This window comes from Catharus ustulatus, chromosome 2 (genome assembly GCF_009819885.2).
Source record: "Catharus ustulatus isolate bCatUst1 chromosome 2, bCatUst1.pri.v2, whole genome shotgun sequence".
Classification (NCBI taxonomy): domain Eukaryota; kingdom Metazoa; phylum Chordata; class Aves; order Passeriformes; family Turdidae; genus Catharus; species Catharus ustulatus.
In genome coordinates, this window is record NC_046222.1 from 57,633,647 (window position 1) to 57,656,730 (window position 23,084).

The window sequence follows — 23,084 nt, forward strand, 5'->3', positions numbered from 1 at the left end:
AGGGTAATTTCTTACAGAAGCTCAGTGCTTCTGTTGGATGTGGCACTCAAATCCTGATTCACTGGATTTCTGTGCAGAGAATGCAGGAAGCTCAGACTTCTGCATTTGGGTTGACTTTGTCCCTTCTGTCCCACAGACAGTCACACAAGGCTGGTTAACAGATACTTTAATGGACATTTTTCATGTCAGCATGTGGAAACCCCTCATCCTTCTGGTCAGCCTTCTTTGTAGAACCAGGCTTTGCCTTTCTCTTACTCCAGTCACTTTATTCTGGTCCGAATGCTTCTGCTCAGTTGTTCTTTCTGTTTCTTTCATAATTCCACCAGGCTCTTCCCGTTGGCCTTTGTCTACCCCCAGCTTTGGTAAACAGGGAACATGCCCTGGCTCTTTAACTAAAGCTACTGACTTTTGAGAGCTTTGGTCCTGGCATGACTGCTCTTAAAGCTGCAAGAGAAGTTCTGAGTCTGTCTTGTGCTTATCAAATAGTGGTGAAGTGAGTTATTTCTTGCTCCTGTGGCCTTTTGGAAGCCATAGCTTAGCATGGGCACTCTTCCAGCCCTTTCAGTGAAGTGTTTGGGTGCTGCAGCACTTTGCCATAAACCCCATGCTTCTGGTCCTAGGCAGCCATTTTCCAAATTAGGCACAGTTACACAGTTTCCCTCCATTTTCTGCATTCTCTTTTACTGTTCCCTCTGAGAGCAAACCAAAGCCAGCTTCTTTTTTTCTGAGAAAAAAATAAAGGGAAGTGAGAACACAACTAGTACTACCAGAATTCTCTGCATCTGCTAAAATACATAAAAAATATTTAACAGAGATTTGCTTTCCAAAGACTGGAAGCATCTTCTCTGTAATGCTGAATTTGGCTTTGATACCTAGTTCCCAAACTTTAGAACAGGCTACTGGAAGCATTGTGGCTGGGTGGGGAGCCGATCATAATCAGTGATGGAGAAGGGAATGTTCTCTGCATGTTTCTCTCTCCTCAGTTTTCTGTAAGCAGAAGTTATGTGGTGTGTGCAGTCAGGTAAACATTTGCTCTTAAGAGAGCAAATATCTGTGCTCTTCTGGGAAGCCTAGTAGCAGCCTGATAGGTTTCAGGGAAATCTGCTGCCAAGGGTTGCAACAGCTTGTTCTTTTTGTCTCAGCTGGCTGCTGCAGAAGTTAGGCTCGCTAAACAGACTTAACAGTGCTGCACCAGTGCTCTGACTGTTGTTCCACAGACACCTGACAGCACTGTCACAAGGCTCCGAGGCTCTAGATACCAGGATTTTGGAGGGGAAAATCCCATGGAGTGAATGGTGGTAACAGCTGTATTTACAGAATGAGTGACAGGCATGAGATATGGAAAAATCAAGCAAAGCATCAAACTGAGCAAACTTGGTTGGATACATGTCACTTACGGTGACTGAGCAATAAGCTCAAGTTCCTTTGCGTTTAGAATTTAACCATTGTTTCTAAGGATGAAAGAAAGCATTTTAAGGTTGAAAATAATCCTAAGTACAAAGTCCCAGCTGTGGATTTGTACAGTATTAGAAATGTTATCCAGGAGGCAAGGAAAAATGTTTTTTCAAGTGCAAAAGCATCCTCTGCCTGCAGCAAGAAACTCCCGCTATTGCTCTTTGCCTGCAGGTGTTGCACTAGTGACAGGCATAACCCCTCAAGGAAGCCTTCCTTTTCCTGAACTGTCCCCACCTGCAAATGGGGGCATGCTCCACAGCACTGTGCTACAGAAAAATCACTCTAGCTCCAAAATGCAAAATGATTTAATTTTTGGTTTAGAAGATATGCTTAACTAGCATTATTTACAGGTACCTAAGAAGGTTAAGTTTCCTGGCTTCATGAGGTGTATTTGGGCAGTACAGAGTCCATCAGAAGAAACTCCTTTCTGCTATAAGAGAGTTAAATGTATCCATAAGTGTTTTTTTTTTTTTTCTCCTTCTTTTCTTCCAGACAGGCAACCAGTCCCTACACACTTACCCCTAGCATACACCCACAGTCCACCAGAGGATGAAGAGAAACTAATGGAGGTGCTGGAAGAGTTCTCCCAGAAATTTAAATCTGTTTCTCCAGGAGTTTAGTGTCTGCTGACACAGTCACAGTGTCACCACAAATCTTCTAATTATGCAGTAACCTGCTGTTGAAGGGAAGTAGGATGCCATAGGCCTGTTAAAAATGAATTAGATTCAGGTGTTCTCATAATGATGTGGTAGAGTGGCACCTGTGGAATTTTTTTCTGCTGCCAAGTCTCTCCCACTGAGAATATGCAGCTTCTGCCTCAAGACACACTAAGGCTGTGCTCTTTGGATTGGAAGAAAAATTGAAAGGCATTAAAATTAACCCTGTTTAAGTTTGTAAAGTTACCTAGAATCATTTAAAACACTCAACACAGATAAATGCAGAGGAGTGTACATTCAGTAGCCCTTATGAAGGACTTCAGGAAAGAAGTGGGAATGTTTTAAACAACCTTTAACTGCTGTATTTGACAGGTTGGTGGTTTCCTTCACTGCATGAGGGTGATTGGGTTCAAACATGTAACTGGGAATGCAGAAACTCTCTTGCAGAGCCTGCTTAGTTTAAAGTGAAGGATTCCTCACAGCCTTCAGTTTCTATAAATTAGTCCTGGTATGCAGAAGTGATCTGCTTCCTCATGTTTAAGCAGCAAGAATTTAGGAACACTGCCAAATGCCTTCCACATTACTTTATGGAGCCAGGGCTAAATATTATTCCATTTATGTCAAAATACCATGAAGTAGGTTTCAACACAACACACCCAGACATGGCTGGATCCAGCAGAGAAATGTCTGCATGACTCTAAGCATGAAAAGAAACAACATGCTAAGCTGTGCCTTCTTGCCATTTCTGTGAGAGATTAAAGGGAATTGTTCTGTAATTATTAATGGATTAAGAGGGGAAGGGAACATTGGTGGGGCACAGGTTTTAGAGGAGAATCCTCTCCTGATGAGAGGCTTGTATTTTGTCTGGATCTGTTTACTTCAGACACAGAGGACATGATTCATCTTACCTGATCTGTGCACATTTGAATTACTCACTGAGTTTTGAGTTTCTCATTGTAAACTGGTAGAGGGGAAAAATGGACTTTTTCACAGGGATCAACTTGATCTAGTTTAAGAAACACCACCTACAGTGCTGCATCTTTCTAATAGTGCTGAAAACAACCAGCTCAGACATTCTGGTGGGACTAATTTTGTCTTAATTATTTCAGATTTACTGCAAAGCCAAGACTATTGTCAACAAAGGTAACACCTTTTCTCATGAACTGAGTGTGTTTATTAGCCAATTGCCTCTAGAACCCAGCCAAGTTGCTGCACTGTTTCACATCTGGCTCATGCCAGTGTGGTAGGACCAAGGACCTAAGCACAAATATAACACAGATGCTCTTGAGTCTCTGCAGTGACTGGCAGCTAAAGGCAGGACAGAGGAGAGCTGCTTATGTCTGCTTTAATTAATTAATTTCCTTCTGGCTGATAGTATTTCCTCATTATTCAAAGATCTCCTATTAGGTTTAAGAAAAAACTGCTTTTTTCAGCCTATTGCCAATCTCCATAGAAATAAAACCTTTACTGTCAGAGAGGCCCTGAAAAAAAATTTCCCATGATAAGCAGTGGTGAGACAAGTCAGGCTCTCACAGCTTCTCCTGAAGAGGTTGGGTCAGCACTCAAACTATTGCTTCATTTATAAACTTAACTTCTCCTTGCACTACAGTGAAAGAAAACAACAGCAAAACTTGTACAGAGGTTTATTTCCTGCAAATCTGGTACTAACATTTTCTGTGGTTTCAGCTGTTAAATACAGTTACCCAAAACAAGAGCATGGCTGGAAGCATATAGAGTAACTACATTTCTTAACAAGAGCTGCAAGGCTAATAAAAGCATTTGCATATTGATGTCAGTTTGCTTCTCTACTCTGTAGTACAGAAGAAAAGTTTAATGACTGGTATTTAAATAGTTCATGAAAATAAAAACTGTGCACTATATATGTATGTATTTGACACATTTTAGTCCACATTCTGCACTAGTGTATTTGAATAGCCTGTATTTTTCATTTTGTGTCACAGCTTAAAAATGAAGCCAAAGTTAACAAAACTGCTTTAATCAAAGTTTGGTAACAGTGTCAAAGAGCAATATGCTATGGTTTAAGAGCACTTGTGATTTAAAAAGAACTAAACCACAGCAACTAGAAGCAAAGTCCAGAGTCTCACACACTTTGGTATTATGTTCTTGCTGATGCTTTATTTCAGCCCAATTCCACGACAGCAAACATGGCATGTGGCTGCAAGCCAGCAAGAGGATTTGTGTTAATGCAATCCAGAATGACTTGCACCTTCATGTAAGTGAATACATTTATAGACTCACAGATTATGCTGAGTCAGAAGGGACCCACAAGGATCATGGAGTCCAGCTCCTGGCCCTGCACAGGACCCCCCAAGAGTCACACCATGTGACATTGTCCAAATTCTTCTTGAGCTCTGTTGGCTTGGTGCTGTGACCACTTGCCTGGGGAACCTATTCCCGTGCTCAGTCACTCTCCGGGTGAAGAATCTTTTTCTAATATTCAACCTAAACTTCCCCAGACAGCCTCAGGCCATTGCTTTGGGTTCTGTCACTGGTCACCAGAGAGAAGAAATCAGTGTCTGCCTCTCCTCTTCCCCTCACAAGGAAATTGTAGACTGTGATTAGGTCTCCCCTCAGTCTTCTCTTCCACTTTTGAAACTTTATGAGCAAAATAAAAAGAGCATCCAGTGACAGAGGACCAGAAAATGAAGGTGGCACAGGTTCCTTGCTAAGCAGTGCGCACTGGGAGTTTGACAAGCACAGCAGCTGCTCTTGCTACCGCCTCCTGTCCATGCACAGCCCAACACTTCTTGTGGTAGCTTTGAGGCTTTTATGACTCTGACCTCACTCTGATGGCTTCACATTTTTCTTCATTTCATGAAGTCACCTAGTTGGGAAGTTTTTGCTCTCAGGGATCTTGCACAGGAGTGTAGCACCACAGAGCACAAGTGGAGTTGGTAATTTCCCTACATCCTAATGGAAAAACAGCCCATCACCAGAGCAGAACTGATTGCAGTGATGCAGGAGCCACTGCAACTTCTCTTTTTGTCTTGGATGAAAATTTTAGGAGGTAAATGTAACAGCTATCAAACAATTTTGTAAACTGCATTTTGTCTTAAGTTTAATTTCTGGGTCATCTTTATTCATTGTTAAAATAGAAACAACCCAAAAAACCAAATCAACCTGCTACTGATTAAAAGTGTAAAAAATTGTTTGTTGTTTGCTTTTGAATGAGGGCACTCCCATACATACCTCACAGTTTTGGAGTAAACCAGTTGTTGGCATTTGCCACACACTCCAGCTTCTGTGTTCCACTCAGTGGGAACAAGGTGTGAGCAGGGCCACCCCTTCCTGTTAAGCAAGGCTCAGGTGGGATGTTGAACATGCACTACCTGAGCTCAAATGGAGTTCTGCTATATCCTTCATTATAGCCTGATAAGTCAGTCCTACAAACCTCAATGCAAATAAATTTATTTGGTGGGGCAGTCCCAGCCATTTCCATTGTCAATACAAGCACTAATTTGTATGTTTGTAATGACAGAGCCTTTCTAAAAGCCATGGCATGTTGAGCAGTTCTATTTTTCATTAAGCAGTGCTGAACTTGGTGAGTAGAGAGTGCACATGGAGTTATTCTTTCTGGGAACAGCCTGATGGAACAGTGGAGGAGAGCAGCTATGATGCAGTTTAATCTCTAAGTTCCTCTGTACGTTACTCTCTCACCCTCCCTGCAAAAATAAAGCACCCCATCTCATGACACTGGATCATACTTACCTAAAACTAGCACTGGTCAACATCCACCCGCTGTCCTTTTAAACAGGCACTGTTTAATGCTGCACTCCGGCAGCACAAAGCTTCACATCCTCCCTAGCTCAGCTCACAGTGTTTCCCTCTTTGTCTCAGGCTTCCATCTCTTGCTGTGTTGGGAGAGATAATTCTGGGCACATTTGGGCAGAGCCAGTGACTGATTACAGATCATTTTGAAGTGCAACTTAGATGACTTGAAAATTCTGTATTTCTGCAGTCACCCAAAAAGCACTGATCTAGACAATGAGAGAAAGAAGCCTTTGAAAAGGCACTGAATCTGATAGGGAGCAAGTGCAACAAAATCACTTCTGGGGCTGAAAGTGGTCAAATCCAAGAACTTCAATTTGTGAAGTATGTCAGTATTTATGTTCCTCTCTCTAGAGGGAGCCATCAGATAAATATAAAAATGATGTAGTCCTCTGAAGGAAGTTTGTTCTCTCTCAAAACAAAAGCTAATGCTCAGCTTTATGAAGGGACACAGTATCAGCCTGGCCAAAGGTCTTCAGCAGGACAGGTTTCTACCCTGCTGCCAGGAGAAACAACTCAAACCTTTGCTATACTGGCAGTGCCAGTGCCATTTCACAGATAAAAATATTTTCCAAACAGAGGAAGAGTGGTAAAACCCACACTTGTACAAATTTCAGGGAGAGAGGGCGCAGGAAGTGCCATTTGCATGGATGGTTAAAAATCTTGAGCATCTTCCCTTTACTTTCCAGTTCAGAATCCACGATCCACAGGGAAACTTGGAGTGATGCACAAAATCATGCAATTCCTCCACTGCCCACACACCATTTTCTTCTGGCTGCTCACCCATTGCCAGGCACTCAGGGCAAGAATTTGTCCTGGCAAAGAACATGTCCATACAACAGCTGTCAATTTTATGACAATTCACAGAACAGGCAGGTGAATGGGTCCAGTCAAAACTCAATAAACTAAATTCCTCATTACACACATAGAGAAGGAAAAGAAATAGCCAAAAGCTGATAGAAATTATTTTAGTGGGGTTAAGATACAATTTATTCAGCTACATCAGAAACACTTATTTACATAATGGAACATGAAAATGTTACAATGTAGTTGGTAGAAAAGGGGATCAAATTGCTGAGCAGCATTCCTGCAAAACACTGACCTGAACAGAAGCCAGTAAGATCTTTTTTTTTCATATAAAAGCCCTCTAATCAAAAAGACAGCAAAGCCCACAAGATATTGGTCAGTATGACAAACTTAACTTACTAAACAGTCAGAAGCAAAGCTGAGCCTTTGGAAAGCTAAATCACAGCTAAAACTAGGGCTAATGACAGAGATGTAGCAAGGAAGTTTGTGTACTTGTTTATTTGTGAAAATTTCTTAATTACTTGGCCATGGCAGCCCCACAGAATTTTCTTCGGACAAGACAAAATAGGGGTGTTAGCAGTGGGTCTTTCACATCTGAAGGAAGCCCTGACCTGTTACAAAATCTAAGTATAAAGGTGATAAACCCTTTCATAAATTGAGATTATTTATTGTCTAAAGAACAAATAATTGGAGGCAAAACTATCTTCATAAGGCTTGACACCTCTTTGTACCATCTCAGTAGTGATGTGTCTCTTCCCCATCCTTTTAATGTCGAAGTGCTTATGCATTTATTACAGTTCTGAAAAAAACTACTTGAGGTAGATAAATATTATTTGGCAATTGAACCAAAGAACAAGAAATAGAAGTCAAATCTTCACAGACTAGAAAAAACTCTATGTTCCTTGTGGCTTCTGGATCTGGACCATGGCTGCTGGCTGGCTTACAGTACTGAGCTGGGAGGATGGTTTGGCTTTATACAGTTCTAGTGAATATCCATTTCTATACTGTAGGTGCTTTTTGTTTTGGTTTTGTTTTTTTAAGTTTTCTTTGTATGCCGATACCATTTTTTGGTATCCCCTCTTTGCACAGACTTTGCCAGGACTGTGCTCTCTTATTTTCATTTTGGTTTGAGTTCAGTGTCCCTACTTGGCAGCAGTTCCAGCTGAACTCAATCTCTTTCTCTTCTGAGCAGTACAATGTGTCCTGCAGCAAACAAAATTTCAGAGATGGCCAAAGACTCGTCACAAGGGAAAATCCCCAAACTGGGAAAATGCAATGAAAAGTCACATTTGATCACACAAATGACATCTCAAATCCCAGAACTTCAGGACTACATTTTTCCTTCTAAGGAGCAAAGATTTCCTGCCAACATTCACAAGATGCAATTTTTAAGAGACAAACCTTTGTCTTCCTCAATATTACATAGAAGGTCATTACAGCAGGGACTCAGCACATTAATGCACTCTGAAAAAAGGATAAGTTTGTAGTTAATGTTGCATACTATTGCCACACATAGAAAAAAAGTCTCCTAAGTCCTAACTGAAAACATCCCATGTGCTTATTGTGGTCTTCTGGAAAGGACATGGCCTGTAAAAGCACACATTGTAGCCCTGTTTTCTATGTGCTACAAAACAGAACTTCAGTTGCTGCTACAGAAATCCTGTTTGGAATAGCGAGGACAGGCATAGGTAATATTTGCTAATTTGTTAGTAATTAATTTGGTAGTAGTTTAGATTTAAGGAAAGATACTTACTTTTTTTCCTTCTCTAAGCAATAGAATAGACACAGGCATGGACTTTGAATCACAGATGGCTGAGGTGGGAAATAACTTCAGCAAGGGAGCTTTCTTATCAGCAACCAACCCCATCCAGAGGGAATACATACCTCCCTTTCCCAGGACTGGAGATACTCATGCCACCCTCTCAGGCAAAGTGCAGTAAGCACTACTGAGGTACTAAGAGCCCACATGCTGACATTCAGGTGATGGCCTCAAGTTCAGGAGGACAGAGCAGGGAGTCACCTGGGCTTGGCTGCAAAAAGCAGCTGCAGACAAGGGTGCTCACAGCTGAGCACACACTGGCTGACTTGTAGCCCTATCAATACTGTTTCAACATCTAACCATGGTGTTAAGTCTTCTGGTTGATGGGAGAACCATCAATGCTACATTGCAAGCTGATGCCCACATTCTTTTCCCGTCACTTAAATATTTTCAGCTTAAAAAGACTGAAATTTGATGCTCAGGTTGCCCCACCTGGGATACAAGTGACCCTAGAAAGCTGCTTAGGCACTTGTATGTGACCAGTGCCTGCCCCATCACCTGCCTAAGCCCTACAGACACTGCTCATTTTAAAGCTGAGAATAGCAGGCAGATGCTCTGGAGAACACTGCCTCTTCCCACAAGAAAGCATCAGCTAAGGGAGAAATGAAAATCACCTTTTCTGATGTGTAGAGCAGAGGGAAGCCAGCAATGTTTGTGTGCCCCTTGTCACAGCATGAGGTATCACTAACAGCTCCTGCCCTTCAGCAGCCCCAGGGAAGGGGGACTTGTCTTCATTTGAGAGTGTGTGTAGGTATGTGGCACTGCATAGCTTTACACCTGTATCAAAACACACCCTCCTCCCATCCTCCAATAATGCAATTCATAAAAATAGCTCACATTTGTTATTCAGCAAGTAAAGTGGAAAAAAGGACCAGGCAACAGAGATGCCTTTTCATATGGACCTAACAGACAGAAGAAACTGAGATTACTACTCTAACAGCAGAAGAGGGAAGCATGCATTTAAACTCTCCCAGTGTCAAATCCTTCTTGTTTCATGTGGAAAGTAAAAGAATTATTGAATTAGATACATCTATTTTCCCTTCATATCTCTACATTACAGCTCTTGAGGGCATTGCAAAGGGACGAATTTTCCTTCCTGCCTCAGCTTCACTTGCAATTTATATAATTTTCTAAACCCAGAGAAGTTTGTTCTGAGACTGCAAGATAAGGAGAATATTTAGCTTAAATCCAGATAACCCTGCAGGTCATTCATTCAGAAAAAACAGCCAAGAAAATTCTGCAGAACGGTTTTTCATGCCCCACATCCACATATAAGCAACACTGAAACCATGACTCCTTGGAAGACAAGGGGAGAGTGGCCACGAGTTTATTGCAGAACAGTCCAAACAAGTAATTCTCCAATGAAGTCTCTTTTGGAATCAGTTCTTCACCTTTGTTTGCACATTACATGTTTAGGAGTCGATGTTGACCCAGGGGCAGATGCTCAGCTTGCCAGCTCCACCACTCCATCAGTGTGAGCACAATTCATGCTGGACCCCCAGACTTGGTGCCACTGCTGACTCCTCAGGAACCGAGCACAGAACAGCAATTTAAATTCACTTTGGTGCGCCCCTGTTTCTGTCACCGTGAGATGCACTCCCTGCACAAGTCAGGTCTTTGGCCAAAAGGCCCTGAGCCCAAGGGAACATGGAACACATTAGTCCAGCAAAGCTTTGCACATATTCTCCAGCTTGAATGAAATACAGCAGGCCACTTGCTCATCCTGCATAGCTTTGAAAGCCAAGAACACTTCAGTCATCAGAAAACATGCACAAGGTGTAATGAAAAGCATTCCAAGAGGAAACAAGTATCTAGTTTTCAGGAAAAAAAGTGGGAGGACTGAGAAAACAACTTTCAAGCTGGAAAAATAATAGTAATGTGTGAATTATGTTTGAAAATAGGCTTTAAAATATGCTGTCTAGAGGGGAGCCAACAACAGGCTGTACAACCAGGAAACCGAAGGTGGTGTTATTTCACAGAACACGACTGCAAAATGCTTCATCACAGGTTATAGGATGTTTAAAAAGAGAATTTTCCTTGAAAATACATAGCAGTCCTGTGGTGTGCACACAGAAGTCCACTCATCCTTTAATGAAGCAGCTCACTGGACAGAATTAATGCCATGGATTGGGTTAACCACTTTTTTCCCCCTCAAAAGTGAATTGCTTCTGGGCAAACAAAGGAGAAGCTTTATTTTCTTTTGGCATTCTCTCTCAAGCGAGAACACAAGGCTTCTCCAGGTAGCAATATGCTCTGTAGGGGCAGATGTCATGGCCTCTCCACTATAGAGAGAAGAAAGTAAGTCCAAAACAGGACAAGACTGAGCACCACCAATGTGCCACAAGGCCTGCTGAAACAGAAGATGCAGGAAAGCCTTTGGTCTGGTCTGCAGTTCTATTCTGAACACCAGTTGCTTTGAAGTGCGTGAGTAATGCCATGCTAAAAAGTAACATGGATTAATGGAATGAAGAGTTGGCTCTTCAGAGAAGATCCCTTTGGAAAAAAGGGCTTTTTTAGTTTATTCACCTTGACAATGTCATTCTAAAAAGGTAATTTTGATCAATCCAGGTTTTTAAATACTGTTTATTTTTAAGAGAAACTGTAAAGTATGACAACAGGACAATGGGCATAATTCAGCTATATCACTTTTGGGTCTGTAGAGGAAATTAATAAAAACCATCAGAGTTTTAAAAAATAAATATGATTAACCATATGGAAAACAGGAAAAACTAAATTCATTTTCAACAACACAGAAAGGTAAAAATGCTGAAACGTTGCTGTGCAAGGTAGAGGTAGAGGTAGAGATAAACCAGACTTTTCAGCTCTAGACCAGTTTTAGATCTGCCCCCCTCCATCCACACACTCCCAAAAGTTCCTGTTGCCAATAATTTCATTTGAATCAGACTGTCATCATCATCAAACTCAAACAAATCTGTGTGCTCCTTGTAATGCTCTGAGTTGGAAAACTATTTCAGTTTTCTGTAGAAATCAGTTGCTGAATAACCTGACCCCTGATTCTGCAACTTGTGCAGCAAAGGAAGAGGCAGGAAGATTATACAGACCAATGAATGCTCTCTGGATGATGCCCACTAGGACAAGCAGATGGTAGAGCCCTTTTAGGAATTGCAATAGTCCATCAGCTCCTCGGTGATGCACCCAGAGTCTGTTCCTGGATTTCCTCCTCTGGAGAGAGCATGGTCAGCAGAAATATCCCAAACCAACAGGTACTGGCTGCAGGGAGAGCCAATTGCCTTACACAGTCTGTTGACACCAAAAACTCACAGAGGAAGACACAACTCAAGAACCCTCTGTACAAAGCAGCAAGTATCTGGACATAGTGAAATATAAAAACTAAAAATTGCACTGCACACAGGTTTTTCCAAACAAACTCAAGACAATCAAAGTCAGATCATACAAACCGTTAGTTAAAAAAATACCTTCTTGTATATTTTGAGAAGAAGTGGAAAGAGTCTTCGTGCAAATGTTCAGCCTGGATCAAGCAGAGGACATAAAGTTGTTGTAAACACATTAGTTCCTTTCTCATCTGCCATATGCAGCCAGTGTTATCTATCTTCTGCAGTATAATTAGGGTTAGGAAATCAGTTTCTTCTGTAAATATCACTTTTCAAGTTCCACTGATGTAACATCAAGACACTACTGGTGTCATATCCCACAACTGTTAAATACAATAAAATAAAACAACATAATGAATAATGGCAAAAGACAATCAAATACAGTAAAAATAGAATCTTTAAATAATTTACACCTTTTTTCTTTAATTAAGAGGGGCTACATGGTTAGGGGTGGATGCAACAAGATGAAGAAGTTTGATTTAATTTTCCAGCACTTATTGTCAGAGTGGTGGAGGTTGATGAAATGACATTCTGTATGTCACCAGCTTACACTGTAAAAGACAGGTTCATAGTTGGCCTTAAAAGAAACCAAAAAACTCCGACTATATTATTAGTTGAAATTATCAGAACAGTCATAACAAATTGTGAGAGTTTTGTTTTCTCAAATTACTCAAGCTGTTATAACTCAGTCATTATTTTAGCTGTTTCTTTATTTAGCCACACTGAGATGTGGCATGTTGAAAACCAGTTGGTCTTCCTCAAGGGAAAGCTACAGTGAGCACTTGTCCCAGCCCCTTCAGGCAATAACTTCATAGACCAAGACCTGCTTGGTCCTTATTGGGCAGAAATCCTAATCCAAATCCCAAGTGAGAAGTTTCTGGGTGGAAGAAGGCAGGTATGACATCCTGAAGCCACATGGGAGAGGGAAGGGAAATGAAGCACAGGAGCTAGAGCACATTCCTGGCTCCTACCTTAATAACCTTGTCTGTCCCCGAGGTCAGCAGCCATCCCCTGGTGGCATCGAAGTGTACATGAACAATGTTGTGCTTGCTGTCATGGAAAGTAGCCGTAGGTGCCCGCCTGAAGAAAGAAATCCAAAAATCAGCAAGAACTGTAACTGCAGGATTTGCCCCCCAAAATGTTCTCTATTGAGGAAAAAAGTATTTGCTGCTGTAAGCCATCAATTCAGCAACCATTCTGCAAACTGCACTTTGAGACCTTTCTGGCATGAAAGGAACAGGAGTTGAGGGCTCTCTATCCCTCCTGGCTTGATCTCCTCCTTATCCTGATGAGAAAGCCTAAGGACCACCATGCCAGGCTGCTCCCTCCTGTAGCCTTGCACCCACACAGGCCCTTCCAGATGCAGGAGTCTTCCCCCATTGCAGTGCAAGCCAGCTCAGTGCCCACACTTACTCCTCATCCGTTATGGACTCGTGGCAGCTGTCGCAGACCCTCACTTCGAACTCGAACCCCATCAGCGGGATGGAGGAGCGCTTGGAGCTGCATTTCCCACACACGGCTTTCCCACACTTCCGGCAGTGATGCTGCAGGAGACAACATGCAGGAAGACATCTCAGGCCACAAACCCAGACCAGGTCACTGCTCAGGCCTGCTGGCCCAACCACCTCACTCCAGCAAGACACAATGCAGTTCAGCTCTGCCCCAGACGCTCATTTCTCACATTCCATGAGCACATGCAGCACTTCCACACCCCTTTAGTAAAAGTCTGCCATCTGCGGCCATCTGCAGCCCTCTGCTGCCAGGCAAGAAAACACAGCAGCATGTTTCAAGCAAACCAGAAAGCCTTTCCCAATACAGCCTGAGCAGTTACAGCTGTTTGTCTAATCTCATTTGAAACAGCTTTGGTTTCAGCACCAAATCTCCAGAAATCAGCTGTAAATTTCTTTGTGTAACTTATTTGACTAACAATGAGCAAAGTCCCACATGGCTTAAGTCATGAAGGCCTCAGATCTTCTCAGCCCAAGGCCTATTATATACATTTGCTATTGGGATTGATTGGAAAAAGAAGTGTGTTCTTTCAACCACAAAATCAAGCCACAGAGGGGAACCCACTGTCTGACCACTTAGTGGAAGAACAAAGTGCAAATTCCCAAAGCTTTAGGGGTAAAAAGGTTACCAGAATCCATTATGAGAGAAAAGCCTAATGGCACCATGGTAACACACCAAAGGGCACATACAAACCTGCCTGAGGCCTATTTTCTTACTGTCCCACATTTGCTTGAAGTTCCAGAAGAAAGGCTGGTCACATTTTTGACAGGAGTCACTATCCAGCCACTCTGGGGTCTGCAACACATACACAAAGTGGAAGTGAGCAACAAGCAGAAAAATTTCCAATGGAGCCTAGAGGCAGGACAAAAAAGATGTGTTGTGATGTGGCAATATGGCCAGCTAAGCTTGATTTAATATCTCCATTTTCACAAGTTACCATTTTGACTGTTGTTGATGATGACAAGATGATATTTGTTCCATGGGATGTCTTTTTTGGCTTAGCTTTGAGCTTTGAAGGACATGGGAGGAACAGTTCTCACAGAAATCATGAAGAAGGGTTTGATAGTAAGACCACAGAAACAACACAATTCTGAAATTAAACATATAAAAATATTTTGTTTTGTCCTGTCTGGATAGCATTTACCATCTGCTATTGCCTCTGATGGGGTCAATTAGTATTTCCAGTAGCCAAGCAACTCATCTGAAGGGAAAGGGAAGTTATGGGAAATGCTGATGTGGTTGAGGCTTTTCGTATTCTTTCTTTTTTTAACACCCTAAGAAGAGTTCCTGCTGTCAGAGGTGCCCGTGCTACAAATCACACACAGGGATGAGAAAGATGTGATTCACCTGAACAAGCCTAAGACCCAAACCAAACCCAAGCTCTTTTCCCTCATCAACCTATGAGGTTAAATAAACACTAAATATTATTTAATACTTTGTGAGGAAGTTCTATTAGCAAACTGCAGTTTTCTTGTCAGAGCCACTAGTTTCTCACATGCTGCAAATTAAAATGGCAAGAAACACAGCCAAGATTAAGAACTAAAAACAACAGAAAAGCCAGGTAAAGGTAAGTCAAGGGCAGATGGAGACCCTCAGCTCCCAGGATAGCTTTGACCCCCAGCAATAAAGCAATCACCCATTTCATATTCTTTTGCCAGTTATTCTGAAGGCTGGGGAAAATCCTTGTCTTTTCTACCACAACAGATCTTTCTTTTTAATGCCTACAGATTTACATCTGTGTATAACTTTCCATCTCTTGGGCATTTGAACACTATAGATGAAGACAACATTTTGTTTGTGGCAAGTAACCACTTTTTAACCAAACAGAAACACAGCTTACAGCATCTTTCAAACGTCTTCTTACAACTTTTTTTAAAAATTGAGTTGAAAATAAAGAATCAACAGCTAAAATGGTTTAAGTGTTTCTAACACAATCTCAGTGATGTGGGAAAGTCTGATTGCAACAAAACGAGTACTGAGCATGTATCACATGGAGAAAATCCTCAAATAAGGGCAAAGATACAAAAGTCAAAATCCAAAAGAAGGTGATCTAAGACCCAAACCCAAGGTTTGATATTAAAATCTCAAAGATTCATGTTTTGGGGGTGGTTTAGCACCAAGAACACTCTGTTGTGCTGTTGATAACAAGAACAAGCCCACATAGCCATAGTCTGGGAAAACTATGCACCATTAGCACCTGCTGCTTGGCCTTTATTTAGCTAATAATATTTCTCCTCTATTTTTTAAACCAGCCTTCTCACAGCATTCCTGCTTATTTGGTGACAAGCCAATCTTAACACTTACTGTAGCCTTTCGAAGGCAGCAAATTAAAATAAAGGTTTTCATTTCTGAATGTATGAGTTGCAGCAAAAAGGAAACATCTGTTGGGAAGGAGGAAACCGTTCTGCTTTCGTTTCAGTTTAGGAGCCAATGACATACTTGGCCCCTGGATTAGCAATTAAAGAGAGTAAACTGGAATGCTAATTTCCAATAAAAAGGGAGCTCAGTTTCTGCCTCTGCCTACTTCAGTGGTTTTTTAAAATCAAGTTTTCCACTTAGTGTTTCTCCTTCCTCAAGGGAGACACTCTCAGTCCATGCAGGCCACGACTCTTGAGAACCAGCAAAGCTGGTGGAAACCCACGCTGCCAAAAGCCTTCCTCTGATCTACCCCTGCAGAAAACACAGGTTTGCTGTGACTCATGGCACCAGGATTTGCCAGCTCCTGAGCAGGGCTGGTGCTTGACTCAGCCAGCACAGAGCTCACTCCCCCCTCTCTGAGTCAGGACTCAGAAATTGCCAAGCGGGGGCAGCTACCACAGTGCCAAAGACCTGGGGAGCATTTTTGCACCCGCTCACATTTGCTGGCGACAAAGCACAAAGGCAATGAGGAGTGTGTGGGTGAAATCTTACTGTCTGGATTACCAAAGCCATCATTTAACCCGCTTCTATGTGGTTGCACCAGAGGGAAGCAAGACCAAGCAGCAGGTGAGATTGAAGCCTTAGTTAAACAGCTTATCAAGGAAAGAAAATTCTGGGTTATGTTCTTCCAAAGATGACCAAGAGCCTTCTTGTTTTACTTTTTAAAAACCAAAATAAATCAATCAGTACATCCATTTACATCTGAACTGATATATCTCATGACATTCTGAAAAACACAGCAGAGCATCTCAATACCCTCCTTACAGAATATCTTTCATAGCAGTGATGTAATGAACAAGAGCCATTTAACAGCCAATTTAATAGAAATTTTCTGCCAGGCGATTTCCCCTGTACCATATTATCAAAGGCACAGCATAATTGCTGTATAACAACTGGAGCACATCCAGAAATATTTTTAAAGCTTGGAATAATCTTGTTTAGGTTGAAAGCTGTGCATTTTAGAAATGCCCCTTCTTCCCAGGACTGCTTCAGACCAAACTGACAAGAACTAAGCATCTACCTCCTGCCTCTCAACATCCATGTTCCAGACGACAATTCCCCCGTCTGCACCACAGGAGATGAGCTGCCGAGTGTGGTGAGCATAGGAGAGAGACTGAACTTTATCACTGAAAAAGAAACAAGACAGTTAGCAATCAACCACCTATGGCTACTGCACAAGTGAGCACAGAATATCAATAAAGCAGTACAAACCATTTGTTTGCCCATATGTTTCCCTCCACCACTCATTGCACATGGCATCCATCAGAAGCAAATCAGTCTTTGCTGTCAGACTGGGACCACAATGAGAGTGTTGCTCATCTGGGCAGCATCCACAAAAGCAAAGACCCGTTTTGGTAACTGTTTTTGCTGCTCCTGAGATAGGAGGTCCCAGCTGCACTGGGAAGCCTCAACAGGGTTGCAGCATCTGAAGGCACATCTGGACACATAAGCACAATCCTGGTAAGATACCTTCTTGGCAGAATGTCAGTAACAACTTTGTTTTGTAAATCTCTGCAACATCTAGAAATGAATCACTGGGAAAATACTGAAGATTTTCTTTTGACACTAACAAGCAGAAGAGTTTAAAAAATAATGTAGGAATCACTAAATTGTTCCTAAGCCTTCTCACAGTAAGGTGGAAAATTTAGGTGCTTCTTTTAATGAAAAAACAATATGGGAGGAACAATTCAGCTTAACCCCCCAAAGATGGGCTCACTCTTTCATAAAAGAAAAATTCAGGCCTCATCTCAGGCTATTTACAACCCAGGAAACAAAGACTGTACAACACCATTATGGAAAAAAACAAGGTCGTGAAGACACAGGAACAGAGGAACTGTGACTGGAAATCATCCACAACATTTGATTTCCTTTGCTACCACCACTGGTCTTGTCTGCCAAAAGGATTTGCATGCTAACAGATTTATTTATGCCTATGTCTGAACCTGAAGAGGGGAATGCATTCACGGGAGGGTTTGAGACAACACTGCCACCCTTCACAGTGCCTGCCTGCTGACACCAGAGGCACCATCAGGATGTGTAGAATGCTGTACAGTTCCAGATGACAGCCATCACACAGATTAAGGTCCAGAGGCTAACTTCATATTAGAACTAATTTCTAAAGCAATAAATCAAGCAGTGATGCATTAGCAAGCACCACTGGTAGGGTATGAGGGTCATCTGGTAATTTCAGCTAGAGCTCTGCAGTGCTTTGAAATCCCAGAGGCATCCAAATCACTCAGCAGAGTGCAGCATCACTCAAAAGAAATGCATGAATATGTAAGAAACTGTTAGCTCAAAACCACCACAGGATTTTGTCTCTCCAGACCTGAGCCTGGCATGCAAGACCACATATAAGCAGTCCCAATACTCTGAGACCAACTTGTTGCATTGCCAGTGTTAAAAGGTGAGGAGTCATTGCCACTAGAGCCATTCTGACGTATAATCAATGCCCAGCACAGGCCTACCCATCTTCAAAGACATCTATGGCTATGCAAATGTACATGCAAAGATGATGCCTCTTTGCACTGAGATGTGAAGGCTGCTACGGTTAAAGGCTAAAGCATATCATTTAGGATTCAGGCTGTAGGTGAAAGAGTATGGAGGAAAAAGGGATTAATTGTCCAAGCCTGATGCTCCCTCTAGGGGAAGAAAAGACCTTGACACCTAAAACCCTAGAATTTCCCTGCAGCTGTTCTCGTTTCAGTAGCCTCCCCTTTCCAACAAAGGCACAGGCTCTGGCATAACACATTCAGGACTACAGATGTGCTTTCCTTCACCACCCACTGCAGACTCTTTAAAACAGCCTGTGGGCCCAACACTGGAAAACTTACTATAAGCAAATTATTCCTGTTGTATACAGACCACAGGGAGTCACACATACAAGTTTGAGGGTTGTGAAGACTGTAACCTTTGGGCTGTTTGTTTCCAGATGTGGCTTCTGCATTTAGCTTTTCTCCTATAAAAGCAGGAGGAAGGGCTTTGAACATACTTATGTCCTTGCAGCTCGATGGCTGTTCCTTTTCTTCCTCCAATATCCCACATTATAATGGAATGATCAGAACTGCCTGAGAATAAAACTCGCTGTATTGGGTCCCAGCAGAGAGCAGTGACACCACCTACAATAGGAGCACACACAACAGTCATTTTATTACAGAAAGTGGACGATTGGAAGGTAGCTAAATATAAAGATACAACAAAAAATATGGAGTGATTAAAATGCGGATCTCTTTGGCAAAGACTATGCAACCATGTGCCTTCTGGTGGGAAAATAACAGTCTAGAAAAACTACTGAAACCCCATCCTGCTCTTCTGTGGGCACAGGGCTTCACTGCTATTTGCATGGGTGAATCCACTGAGCAGTAAATTGTGGAAGAAAAATGGTCACAGTGGGAGCTACACAACTTATCCTTCTCTATAATTTTCAGAAGGTTAAAAAAGAAGCAAGTATGGAATGCTATGGGCATCTTCTCAGTATCCTAGCACAAGGTCTGAACTACATTGTGCTGTCTTGAGCTATTAGCACTTAGCTAGAGAGGAGGGATATGAAGAAAAAATTCTGAGGAATGACAGCATTTGTTCTGTTAAATGATAGGATCATATCCAGGGTTGCTCTTTTCAAAGGGTGATGGGGCACAAGTGTCAGCAGTGAAACAAGCATTTAGTGCCTCCAAGCTGTGCCATTTCACTTGGGATGAAGTGTCTACCAATACAGATCTTGCCTTCAGCATCACCCTTTCTCCCTCCCAGAACTACCACAACTTGTTCAAGTATCACTCTGCTTTAATTAGCAGCTACTGATTGTGGCATTTTCTACCATAGATGTGTTCTGCTCAGAGCTCTGATGACTCTTTTTACTGATACAGCTTCCCTGAACTGCTGGGACAGTTTAAGAGCTATGTCCCTTCTATGCTAAGCACTGACACAAGCCAACCTAGTGTATCACAGGACAGTAAACCATCGTGATGCTGAGCACAGAAGACCCTCCTGAGCACCTTCCTGGCTCTCCTGCTGAGGCCTTACCTGTGTGTCCCTTAAATGTGGTAACAAGGCTGCAAGACTCTTGCTCTAGTTTGAGGATGGTCACTTGCCCAGAATGGTCGCCAACAAACACATGCCGGGTTTCCACATCAAATCTGAAGGACAGATGCTGAGGAAAACATATTATTTACACAAGCTTTACATTCCTTTCATGACTCGTTAATTCTTTTGACATGAGTATACTGTAATGTGAATAGTGCTCCAGTCTCAAGGAGGTATTCAGAATGTACTTTAAGGCACCTGTTCATCTTAATAATGCTCATACCTCTTCATACTAACAGTGCAGTATCCCTGGGTGAGAAAAAACAAGACTATTCCAGGACACAATTTGTGGTTTTGTTATGAAACACCACTGAAGTAGCCCTTCACCACGAACGTAAGAGTTTTCTCCTCAGGCTTTGTAACTTAAGTGCTAGAGTTGGATGGTATCCACTCTCTCCCTTCCCAGTATTATAAAAAATACAAAGGAGTACTGATTTTAAGCACACAAGACACTGCAGAACAAAAATACCCCAAACCTGTTCCTGGTTATGTCAGATATTTTTGCAGTATTTGCCAGTGATTCTCCCTTCCACTGCTTCCATTGCTCTCCACCATAATAATCAGATGACCCAAATTAAATTGTCCTCCAAAAGTTTTTATCAGTCAAAATTTGCTGTTCTCTAGAGAGATTTAGGGAACACAGGGCAAATTCTTGCATCATGTTTTCAAAAATATTTATCAATTAATTAAAAAGTCTTTCTGCCATTTAGATTGGCTGAATTAACAGATCATATAAAGCAAGTCCATCTTAAAACAATAATTTCGAGTCAGTACTTCTTCTCATGAACTAGCAGAACACTCATCATCCATAACACATACACTCTGGGGCATTAAAATGTCTGTTTATGCTAACCTCCATTTTCAGCCTAAGAGCTCATACTTTTCCATTTCCCTTTTCATTTTCAATAAAGCTGAATTAATATTTCTTTTATTGTCAGGCAGCTGGGGCAGGTCTACATGAATAAGCCACTTGAGCACCATTTCTGCAGTCACTTACTCTTTAGCTAACCCAAAATCCCAATACATAGTGAGCAGTTCCAGAGTGAAGGACAAGTGCTCATTATTTTATATTAAAGTAATTTAATTTTTACCATGCATACACACAGACACTCTGACCTGATCAGCAACCTACTTTTTCTACCATTAATTCTCTGAAGAAAGCATGCACTGCATGCTTAAATGAAGGCCCTATCCATATTTATTACAACAGCAGACTACAATAGGTTTCAGATTGCCCATTGTGGAGTTCAAAAATGATTAGACCTAAATATGCCACAACGCATTAAGGAGACAAAGCAAGGAGAATTGACAGTTTTTAAAATTGGCTTTAAATAACAGTTTCTCTCATGAAGCACTGAATCCATACAGGGCACAAAATTTGGAGGACAACTAGGTAAATAAACTGAAAGGGCTGTTTGAGTGCCAAAGAGCAGAAACAGCACTGAGAGCGCAGCAAAGGATACTGCAGGCCGCAGGCGCCGGCGCTGGTGCGGTAGCCCCCCAGTCGCTGGCCACTCTCCGAACAGTGCCACGTGAAATGTTTGTCTTGTCCGGTGCTCAACACCCACTCCATCTCCAGGACAAACAGAATCATGATGACCCTGCTTTGATGAGCTGCAAGTTAAGCAGACAGACATATAATCACATTGCAGAGAAGAACACGGGGGCAGACAACCATTGCAAATACCAACTGCAGCCTACTCCCCCACTCACCCTACAGAAGCAACTGGTGTTTAATAATCCTGTTGACATCAGCTCCCACAGAAGCTTGTAAGGTCCCTGCTCTGCATGTTCACCGTTTGCATGAGAAAGACTGAAAGCAAAACTTAATTCCTTCCATGCCTATTGCAATCATTTATCTTCTACAGCAGCACAAGTCTTCCCTCCATCATTGTATCATCACTAACAAAGCTACCACTGTGAAATGGACTTGGGGTTCCATTTAAACCTCCTTTGAGCTATTTTTTTGACAGCAGTGAAAATGCCTATACTCCTGCTTCTGTTGCTGTGAAGTTTTGGTGGATCTGGGCTGTGGTACCCCGGCAGAATGATGAGTTACAGCACAGGGCCAATGCTGCACCAAAGGCAAGCATTAAAAGGTTACTGGATTAAAATTTATATAAAATACAATATCACAGCTGTGATAGATGAATAAAAGAGCTGAAGGAATAAATTTCTACTGGTACCAAAATAAAGCCATCAAAGGTTTTCATTAAAACAAGGGAACACATGCTTGGTTTTTGCCAGTGGGCTTGGTCATGAAGTGCTGATTGAGCTGATATTTTAATAAAACAAGTGTCTGGAAAGACATTCAGAACTATTCTCAGCTGTAACAATGGTGAATGTCACATCCCTTAATCTACAGCCCTACTGGTTTATTACTGTTCTAAGATGCAGCAACATGTGTCGCACAAAAAAGACTGCTTGAATTTGTTTGTGTAAAAGCTGACACAAAAAGAGATTGAATATGTTTAGAAGCTTAAAAACTAGCCCCAAGACTCCTGAAATGCAGAGAATCTCCTCAGAACATTACAGGAAGATTGCTGTCTGCCCTATACAAATATGCAGCATATATGGGAGCTGTGTTCAAACCCCACAAAGGGGAACTACCTGTAGGAAAAAAGAGGAGGCTCCCAAGAGCCAACACCAGCCCTGGTCCACACTGCTTTTTCAGACTGAGATTCCCTGAGCAGGAAAATCAATAGATGTACTGACACAACTTGTTGTAATGGGGATTGACAGCTAAACCAAAGTGTCAGGTGTGAACTGTGCCCACATGCTTTCACCCTTGCCCATTAGAAAAGCTCAGATTTTAGATGTCGTTTCCACAGACTCTTACATTTCAGATAAAAGGATGGGGACCATCTAGGAGTCACCTGAACTCCATCAAATAGATCCCATCTCCTCTCTACCGTTGCTTTCTCTGGCAAGAAAGTCAATGGCCCCCTAGGTGGCTCATGCTTATCTTTACCCATCTGTTGGTCTGTCTGGGACACCTGCACCAGCCAGTGGAATGCTACACTTAGAGAGGGACACAACTGCTGCTGCAAGCACCTCATGTGCTCACAAACACGTTCCAGGAGCTTGTGTGAACCATCAATGCCAGAGACACAACCATGCATTTCCACAGGATGTGCAAAGCTGGCTGAGATCTGACTGCTCAAGGCCTGCCCAGGAACATTTTCTCAGCATGTGGCA

General features: G+C 42.1%; 2 protein-coding genes across 4 annotated transcripts in view; one reads left to right on the forward strand and one right to left on the reverse strand.

The window, feature by feature from the left end:
• DHRS12 (dehydrogenase/reductase 12) overlaps positions 1-5,281 on the forward strand; it is a 31,286-nt gene extending 26,005 nt beyond the window's left edge. For all 3 annotated transcript variants that reach the window (XM_033085648.2, XM_033085642.2, XM_033085657.2), the window contains one exon: positions 1,948-5,281. In XM_033085648.2, the coding sequence (XP_032941539.1) occupies positions 1,948-2,075 (128 nt within the window). In that variant the 3' untranslated portion in view covers positions 2,076-5,281. The remainder of the gene's footprint in view (positions 1-1,947) is intronic.
• A 1,573-nt stretch (positions 5,282-6,854) lies between these two features.
• Positions 6,855-23,084, reverse strand: part of WDFY2 (WD repeat and FYVE domain containing 2) — a 65,292-nt gene continuing 49,062 nt past the window's right edge. The window contains exons 5-12 of the mRNA XM_033085630.2: positions 21,350-21,500; positions 19,827-19,939; positions 18,796-18,922; positions 16,828-16,933; positions 14,082-14,183; positions 13,293-13,423; positions 12,851-12,959; positions 6,855-12,202 (exon numbers count right to left, since the gene is read on the reverse strand). Coding sequence (XP_032941521.1) covers positions 12,173-12,202; positions 12,851-12,959; positions 13,293-13,423; positions 14,082-14,183; positions 16,828-16,933; positions 18,796-18,922; positions 19,827-19,939; positions 21,350-21,500 — 869 coding nt within the window. The 3' untranslated portion in view covers positions 6,855-12,172. The remainder of the gene's footprint in view (positions 12,203-12,850; positions 12,960-13,292; positions 13,424-14,081; positions 14,184-16,827; positions 16,934-18,795; positions 18,923-19,826; positions 19,940-21,349; positions 21,501-23,084) is intronic.